The 9,890-nt window shown below is 40.9% G+C and overlaps 1 protein-coding gene across 1 annotated transcript; it reads right to left on the reverse strand.

The window, feature by feature from the left end:
• Window positions 1-506: 506 nt before the first annotated feature.
• LOC114920742 (coiled-coil domain-containing protein 106-like) lies at window positions 507-2,112 on the reverse strand. The gene is made up of 2 exons (XM_029279120.2): window positions 1,918-2,112; window positions 507-1,364 (listed from the first exon to the last, which is right to left on the reverse strand). Exons 1-2 carry the CDS (start codon window positions 2,063-2,065, stop codon window positions 1,057-1,059), a joined length of 456 nt encoding a protein of 151 aa, XP_029134953.1. The 5' UTR covers window positions 2,066-2,112; the 3' UTR covers window positions 507-1,056.
• Between the last annotated feature and the right edge of the window lie 7,778 nt (window positions 2,113-9,890).

A 9,890-nucleotide genomic window follows, 5' to 3' on the forward strand; every position in this document is an offset into this window, starting at 1 on the left:
AAGCCATTAACTAAGAGTTTTCCCTCAATAACCTCAGAATTATTGCTTATTAGTAGTCAGTAAGGAAGTTGTTGTATATGAGTTACGATCTCAATATGCTTTGCTTAGTATGGACTTTATAAGGTGGTAGTACCACAAGAATAGTTATTCTCCCTTAATAACACTTAATTAATATGGTCTGTTCTTACATAAGAAAACAGAAAACTACAAGTGTTAATAGTGTCCAAATAACTCTAAATTAAATCTTTGTCACTTAGAATATGTTCCCCATACTAAAGTGACATCTTGATCTTTACTAATTCACTAGTAGTTGAACACTTATTAACCAACACCTAATCTAAAGTTGCCTCCTTTTCACACTTCGTTAATATATTATAGTACATAACTACTGCAATGAACAAGTGATGGGTTACACCTTTGAAAAAAATGGATATATCTATAGGTTCCCCCTCATTCAGTTGTAGAATAACAAAGACAACACAAGTACAAATACCTCATTTATTAAACCACTGGTTCAGGTTTTCCCAAGGCTGACAACAAATACTGCCTGAACTTGCTGTGTAGTTTAACTTACAGGTAATGGGGTCTGCCTGAAAATTCAAACACTGACAAGTATCAGTGTATATAAACATGTCATACAATATGGTATCAAATGTATAAGCAGGTCATACTGTATGATAATACAGGTACACTATTGTTGAAAATCTGTGTGATCTTTTAACCAAAATCTGCCTGCTTACAAAAAACAGCACAATATAAAATACTGCACAATATTAAGTACAAAAATAAAAGAAATTGCACAATATAAAACCTGCACAGCTCAATATGAACTTGCTCTTTATCAGCTAAACTATACTTGTCAAAGCTTAGAACAAATGTACTGAACTGTACAAACATTGCACTTTCACAGCCTAAACTTGCTCTATAATTACTGCATCAGGTGATTTATTTCCCCTGTGCACTAACAAGGATAAAACAAAATCTGCACAGGTTAATATTCCCCTTTCCAATACAATACAACAGATTTTTAACTGAACAAAGCAACTCACTTAGGTTTTAATATTTCATCAACAAGGGGAGGAGTTGGCCTTTGGTCTTCATGTCCTCTAGAATGCTCTTCTTCTCAGGGGTAATGTGGGTTGCACACCTCTTGGCAAAGGACTGCAGGGTCTCAGTTGCAGGATCATACTTCAGGGTCTTGAAGGTTTCAGGATCCACGATGTTGAGCTCTGCAATTGCAGCAGTCATCTTGATGGTTCCCTGGTCCACGCCATTGATTCTGAAGGCTTCAGTCATGGTGCGGACTTTGCTGAAGCTTTTCAAGACTTTTTTATATCTGCTGATAACCTCAGCTGGCCCTTTCACTGAAAAATATATGAAACAAAAACAAAAGAACACGAGAAATGAGCACAAACAACGGCTTAAGGTCAGCTGAAATTGCTCAAACTGGTCACTTCTTTTTTGTTAAAAGTATGAAGCATATTCTAGGAATGGAACCATCTGCTCATCTCCTGATATGATTCCACGCACAATATGTGGTTCAGAATTCAATACAAAAATGATACTCTGTAAGATCCGTTTAGTTTGCAAGTCTTACGGTTCAGAATTATGTTTACTTCTGAGAGACAAATCTTTCTAGCAATACATTTGATGTTGAATAATAATAAGTGTGAATGCTGCAAAATAAAATGGAGCTTTATTCTTGATGAAAGCCACATTTTTGACTTTAGACATTTAATTTTTATTTATCATCAAATTCCTAGTATATTCAAAATCTAGAACTGAAGATCTGTATTTTTGCCTCATAATTACTTCAGAACATATTTTTAACAGCTCTTCCAACGCTTTTATTAATAATTACTTTTCATGACCACTTGTTGCTAACAAGGCAGGTGGTTCAAGTTATGCCATTCTTACCTCTCACATGAGCTTTTCCAGGCACAGCCACAGTTGCAGATGCAGGTGGCTGTGTCCAACGTGTCTTCCGTCTTTGGATGACAACATCACTGTCCAAAGACTCACTGATGTTTATAGAAGATGGGGGAATGACGTCATCTTCATCCATGTTGCCATCGTCATTCTCGTCGTCGTCCTCCAAAGTAAATACTTTTGGTTGAGCTTTGATCAAATAGAGGATAGATGAGACAAAGATCAGATTGTTATGAAGATATATCACACCTTTCATGACAATTACATTACATTTTGCAGATACAAGTTGCTCCCAAACCACTCACATGATTTCTTCTATCCCATGATTTGCTCACGCAAGAAATTGCGCTCTTGCTCAAGTATTGAGTGAGTGAGTGAGTGAGTGTGTAAGAGAGAGAGAGAGAGAGAGAGAGAGAGAATTACATGCATGCAACAAAGGTAGTGGACCAGATGTGGTGTGTGCCTTAACTTGATTTGTAAGCACATGCTAGAAAATTAGAAATCATTAACTGATCCAATGCTGCTTATGCTGCTGCAACTTGGAGCAGAGCTTCCTTTATCTTCAGGACCTACAGTATGGCATAGGTACAACAAAATCAACATATGAATAGAGCACTTTAAATGTTTAAACACATTTGGACAAGCTAATTATTTAAGTATTAAAGTTACTTGAAAGTTGACAAAGAAAAATGTACCATCCAGGTCATCGAGTCATCTTTAGGGACTTTTAGGGACATTTTCTTCTTGGCCTTAGGCTGTAAAAATATAAATAAATTCATGTCACTATAACCGGCAAAATGTAACTTAAATAATCTACTCAAGATTCAAAAGCTCTTCTTGTTCCAATGACTGCATAGTGCATAATTTATTTTTCATGACAAAATGTGGTTCATACTAAAGCATTACATGTGCACCTACATTCACATTTTATGTTTATGTTACTGTTTCTTTCCTACTATTCACCCAGCTCACGTGCACAGTCATGCACTCAACATTACATTTGCTAATTAGCCTACACACTGCAGATAAACAGGAGGGTTTACTACTCTTTAACTATGTAAACGGCCCGGGGACGGGTGTTATGATGTGCTTACAAAACTCAGGGGGAGTTTCAATTAACAGGCTAGTGCTTAACTTTCCATATTTGTTAAACGAATTTCCCTCTTCACTCTCCAAGCGGTGAATGAAACGGTAAATAGCCACCTTCTCCGGATCTGTGACGTGACTGGTGGCTCCCTTTGGATGATTGGATGAGGATGTCACATGACATGATTGGTCACTCACTCACTCACTCAATACTGTCAAATCATAATCTTTTTTGTATCCTGCTCTCATTTTTATTTTCAAGGATCAATCTCCAAAGTGGAGTTCCAAGAAGCCAAGAAAAAATAATAAAGGATCTTGAGCAAGAGCGTCAACTCATAACAAGTGTTATCTCAAGACACTTTACAAAAAGCAGGTAAAATACCTTTCTCTTTGTAAGGTATTTTACATTGATCGCCAAGGGGAATGATTTCTTCGTTGATAAAAAACTCAATGGTCTCCTCCTCCCAGTCTTCCACATTGCTACATCACATTGCTAAAAGTAAGTTAAATATAACTTACTTTTATCTACAAACCAAATAGACTATCAGCATAAGGCAGGATTGGTAACCTTTTAAATGTTGCATGTCAATTTACAATATCTATCGGCTTTTTTAGTGCGCTGTTTTTCACTGCTGCTCCACGTCTCCCGTTGCTAAAACACATTCTACAATACTGAAACATACAGAACTTTTAGTCTATTATAATATTGGATATATTAGGCTATGCATTTTAATAAAAACACTGCAAAAAAAGAGATAAACACTGATGCTCCTCCTCCTCTCTGAAACTGGGTTTGTTTCCCCAACATAGAGGAAATCATTGTGACCAACACACACACGCACGCCAAAAACAACAACAACAACAACAAAAATACGGCTATCTATGGGCATGACAAACTATATAGCCCACAAAAAGAACTGCAGAAATCCATAACAGATGCAGCGGCAAACAAACAAACAGATGAACAAATCAACGATCGGCACCTTGGACAGCGCCGCGGCATGTAACTTAGACTTAGACTTAGACTTTCTTTATTGTCATTCAAACTTGTACTTTACAGTGCAGATAAGAACAAAATTTCGTTGCATTTGGCTCATTGTAGTGCAGGATAAAACAGCAGCAAGTATTTACATAAATACAATTATAAAAATAAACGTAATGCACATACCTGCAGCAAAAGTGCTCAACCTTTACGGTGCACTTCCCACTCACAGGGCGCTTGCACCCCTTGCAGGACAATGGTCATATTTTTCCTGCAGTAAGTGTTTGTCTGACAATGCCTCCTTCTCAGCTCTTGTGGATGCTGTGGCTCCATGGGCATTGACGTCAGACTGGCCTTGACAAACAGGTAAATAAGAACAGGTCGGAAATATACTTGGGCCCAGGTATCGTCTATTAGTGGGAAACACTGGAGATTAAATATTCTCAAACAGGTTGTTGGTATAAAGTTGTCATTTTTATTGTGCTGCACTTTTTTTTTGATTTGGGTAAATGTCAGTGTTGTTTGCCTGTTCTAGCGCTAGCCCTTAGTAGTCCTATAGTGTGGCTGCCAACAGTCAATAATAAATAACCTCCTACGTAAAATGTGTGTAGAAATAGGCCTACAGTGTATTTTAACATCTACCATAATGGTGGTACTTGGAGAGCCAGATATTTTCGGAGATGGTACGCAGTCTAAAAAGTTTGACAACCACTGTACTAGTGAATTAGTAAAGCTCAAGATGTCACTTTAGTATGGGGAACATATTCTAAGTAACAAAGACTTAATTTAGAGTTATTTGGACACTATTAACACTTGTAGTTTTCTGTTTTCTTATGTAAGAACAGACCATATTCATTAAGTTTTATTAAGGGAGAATAACTATTCTTGTGGTACTACCACCTTATAAAGTCCATACTAAGCAAAGCATATTGAGATCGTAATTCATATACAACAACTTCCTTACTTACTACTAATAAGCAATAATTCTGAGGTTATTAATGGAAAACTCTTAGTTAATGGCTTACTGGTTGTATAATAAGGCAATGCAGAATAAGGCATTAATAAGTACTTAACATTGACTAATTAAGAGCCAATATGTTACTAATTTGCATACTAATAAGCAACTAATTAATGGTGAATAGGTGTACCTTAATATAAAGTGTTACCCTGAATTCTTCCATCTTCAGAAGAACGAGCTCCCGGCTGAGGTTACTGTGGAAGATCTCACAGACCTACTGGTGATGGAGAGCGAGAAGTCTCTCAGACTGCAACTCTGGGACTCTGAGTTGGAGGATTTTAATGATGTGGACGTCAAGCCTCTGCTCAAGCTGGTGTGGGAGGTGAACACCAGCTTGCAGGTAAGAGATGTGGAGTTTGAAGCAAAAAGATTGCTCAACTTACCAGAGAAGATGCCACCGTCCTTTCGACACACCTAGGATCATCAGCCAGGCGCATGAATACTTCAGGATCCTAGCAGAACAACAACATGAGGTTCACATTTCCAAAGAGTTGGGCCCACAAGGGATGGTGATGGATGTCGTTCCATAGTCCTGCAGGACTTATGGGTTCCTCCAAAAACCACCTCCCGGGAAATGCCCTCCCAGCAGCTCAGTAAGATGGCTGTTGGAATAACAAAGGCTGTCCACTGCTCTGTCTACCAATGAGGGACAACATGGTCCTCTCTATTACAGGGAAGGTGAGACAGATTTACACTCCAGACATCCTAAAGAAGACGAAGAACTGCTTTGAAGCACAGTTGTTGAACACCATCACTGATGTTGTAGTTGGGCACATCTGTGGGTTGTTTGAGGCTCAAACTCAAACGGACATACCTGCCAATGAACACCCAGCCAACACGGCTGTTCAGGGTTCAGAGTTTAACTGCCAGGCTATACCAAGCCCTTCAACTCCAGTAACCCTGCCAACTGAGCCATCACTTGTCGCTCCAGTGCTGGAGGGTGAGGTTATGAATGAAGAGCCCAGCAGTGAACCAGACTCTGTAGCTGTACAAGCTCCAGTACCATCTGTAACCCTGCCTCCTTGCGTCAGTCCTGGAGGGTAAGGTGATGGATGTTCAACCCGACGAGGAACCAGCCTTGTCCTCTTATTCTTCACCTCTGACTACCGCTGAACTTCCTGTGGACGTTTGCATGGATAAGATGATGTTCTGTCCCCTAACCCTGCCAGCTGAAGCTTCAGTTAGTGCTCGTGTGCTGGAAGGTGAATCAGACTGAACTCCAAAACCTACCTCAACCCTGCAGGCTGACCGCATTATCCATGCTTCATTCCTGAAGGGTGATGTTTTAAATAAGCAGTCCAGTGCAGATCAAGAACTTGCTGAGTTGCATGCTCAATCACCTTTGGTGAGCAGCAAGCAGCACCCGAGCAGAGCAGCGAGCAGCACCCGAGCAGAGCAGCGAGCAGCTCCCGAGCACAGCAGCGAGCATCACCCGAGCAAAGCAGCGAGCAGCACCCGAGCAGCGAACTACGGGTGAGCGTATTGCATCATTTTCTGTTCTGTTCTCCTCTGTACTGTGTTACTGTGTACCTACTCTTAGCTTAGCTTAGCAGTTAGCTTTATAATGGCTTCTGACACGTCTCTCCCTCACGTGTCAGATGTTAAGTTACTCCTCGTCCTCTTTTAGTGATAATGATACATGTAAGAAATGTAGTTCATTTTCAGCTTTGGAGGCGAGGGTGTCTGAGTTAGAGAGACGGCTCCGCACCATTGAGTCAGAGTCATCGTATGCAGCAGTAGTTAGCCAGCCACCTGTAGCCGGTGTGGGCCGACATAGCTTGGCTTCCCCCCCGGTAGCTCGTGAGCAGCCGGGAGGCAGTGGCTGGGTTACTGTCTGAGGGAAGCATAGTCAAAAATCGAAGCACACGGTTCCCCACCAACCACTTCACATTTCAAACAAATTTTCCCCACTCAGCGACACACCCACTGAGAATAAAACTCTGATTATTGGAGACTCCATAGTCCGAAACGTGAAGCTAGCGAAGTCAGCGGGCATAGTTAGGTGTATACCCGGGGCCAGAGCGGGCAACATCGCATCTCATTTAAAGTTGCTGACAAAGACTAAAGGTAGATTTGATACAATCGTAATTCATGTCGGCACTAATGACTCCCGACTACGCCAGTCGGAAGTCACTAAGGTTAATGTGGAGTCGGTGTGTACTTTTGCTAAGACAATGTCGGACTCCGTAGTGTTCTCTGGACCCCTCCCAAATCAGACTAGTGATGACATGTATAGTCGCATGTCATCACTGAACCGCTGGCTGTCGAGGTGGTGTCCAGCACACGATGTGGGCTTCATAGATAACTGGCAGTCTTTTTGGGGAAAATCTGGTCTGCTAGCTAGAGACGGCATCCATCCCACTTTGGACGGTGCAGCTCTATTATCTAGAAACATAGCAGAGGTTATTAGTCCAAAACCTTGACAACAAGACAGAGTTCAGACCAGGAAGCAGAGCTGCAGTCTTACACCCTTCTCTGCGCCTCCCTTAGATCTGTCTCCCAGTCACTATAGCTGTAACTCTAAATCGAACTGTAGTTATACTATGTGAATGATCTGATATCAGATCAGCATATTGATTTACTTTTTTTGACTGAAACCTGGCTGTGTCAAGATGAATATGTTAATTTGAATGAATTCACTCCTCCCAGTCATTTTTGTACTCATAGTCCTCGAGACACCGGACGAGGTGGTGGAGTAGCAGCTATTTTTAATTCTGGACTTCCAGTTAACCCTCGACCAAAACTGAATTTTTCTTCTTTTGAAAACCTTGTTCTTAGTTTTTCACATCCAGTCTCAAGGACCTTTCAGCCAGTTCTAGTTGTTGTAGTTTACCGCCCTCCTGGCCCTTACTCTGAGTTTCTATCTGAATTTGCAGAATTTTTATCAGATTCAGTCCTTAGCAGTGATAGAATAATTGTTGTAGGTGACTTCAATATCCATGTGGATGTTGATAATGATAGCCTGAGCATAGCTTTCATGTCACTATTAGACTCTATTGGTTTCACCCAGGGTGTAAACGAACTTACTCATCGTTTTAACCACACCCTGGATCTTGTTTTAGCTTATGGAATTGAAATCCATAACCTTACTGTTTTTCTAGAAAATCCTCTGCTGTCAGACCATTTTTTTATTACATTCGATTTTGTCCTACCAGAATTACCTCTGCCTGGAAGAGGTGTGCTCTCTAGAAGTTTGTCGGATAGTGCTGTTGCTAGATTTAAGGAAGCTATTTCAGCTGTTTTTGATTCAGTACCGTGTTTCAACCCAGTTGGAAACTCTTATGATAGCTTTAGTCCCTCTCAGCTAGATCAGTTTGTTAATAGTGCAGTGGATTCGCTGAGAGTTACTCTGGATTCGATTGCTCCCCTGAAACAAAAGGTTGTCAAGCAGCGGAGAGTGGCTCCATGGTTCAACTCAGAAACCCGTACTCTAAAACAATCGTCGCAGAATTTTGAAAGAATATGGCGCTCGACCAAAACGGTAGAATCTCGTTTTTTCTGGCAGGATAGTGATAGAAGATATATGAAGGCTCTACGTCACGCCTGAGCTGCCTACTACTCCTCTCTAATTGAGGAAAACAAAGGCAATCCTAGATACCTTTTCAGCACTGTAGCCAGGCTGACAGAGAGTCATGGCTCCATTGAGCCTTGTATTCCTTTAGCCCTCAGCAGTAATGACTTCCTGAGCTTTTTCAACAACAAAGTTCTAGACATCAGAGACAAAATTGGTAACGTCCTGCCCTTACCTGGTGCGGATACGGCAGAGACAGTTCCAGGACCAGATATTAGTCTCGACTGTTTTTCTCCAATCGACCTTTGAGCTATATTCCATTTTTTCTGCGTCGAAACCGTCAACCTGTATTTTGGACCCAATCCCAACCAAGCTGTTTAAGGAAGTCTTTCCCTTAGTTAGCAACTCTATATTAGATATGATCAATTCGTCTTTACTAGCAGGCTATGTACCCCAGGCATTTAAAGTAGCGGTAATCAAACCTCTACTTAAATAGCCTACTCTGGACTCAGGAACTCTGGCTAACTACAGGCCTATATCCAACCTTCCTTTTTTCTCGAAGATCCTGGAGAAGGATTTAGAGGATTTAGAGTCCACCATAGCACTGAGACTGCACTAGTTAGAGTTACAAACGATCTACTTCTAGCCTCAGACAGGGGACTTCTGTTTGTGCTCGTCTTGTTAGATCTTAGTGCTGCTTTTGACACCATTTACCATCTGATCCTGTTGTACAGACAGGAGCATTTGCTTGTAATTACAGGGACTGCTTTAAGTTGGTTTGAACCCTACTTATCAGACCGATCTCAGTTTGTACATGTTAATGATGAGTCCTCTATGCACACTAAAGTTTGCCATGGAGTCCCACAAGGTTCAGTGCTTGGACCAATTCTCTTTACATTATATATGCTTCCTCTGGGAAATATTATGAGGAAACACTTTATACAGTTTCACTGTTATGCAGATGCTACTCAGCTTTATGTATCAATGAAGCCCGATGGCACCAGTCAGTTATGTCAGCTAGAAACGTGCCTTAAGGACGTTAGGACCTGGATGACCAGAAATGTTTTGCTACTTAACTCAGACAAGACTGAAGTTATTGTGCTAGGCCCTAAGAACTTTTCTAGTGATTTGACTGTCCTTAGTGACATCAGCCTGGCATCTAGCACCACTGTTAGGAATCTAGGAATTCTTTTTGATCAAGATATGTCTTTTAGCTCTCACATCAGTCAAGTTTCAAGAACAGCCTATTTTCCCCTTCGTAATATACCCAAGATCAGGAATATCCTGTCGCAAAATGATGCAGAAAAACTACCGTATTTTCCGCACTATAAGGCGCACCGGATTATAAGGCGCACCTTCAATGA

The sequence above is a fragment of the Labrus bergylta genome, chromosome 22, assembly GCF_963930695.1.
Source record: "Labrus bergylta chromosome 22, fLabBer1.1, whole genome shotgun sequence".
NCBI classification, from domain to species: domain Eukaryota; kingdom Metazoa; phylum Chordata; class Actinopteri; order Labriformes; family Labridae; genus Labrus; species Labrus bergylta.

Coding starts and splice junctions, on each gene's coding strand:
- LOC114920742 (XM_029279120.2), bottom strand. CDS start 2,065: ATGGATGAAGATGACGTCATTCCCCCATCTTCTATAAACATCAGTGAG. Junction 1,365..1,917: donor TGGAAAAGCTCATGTGAGAG/GTAAGAATGGCA, acceptor TATATTTTTCAG/TGAAAGGGCCAGCTGAGGTT.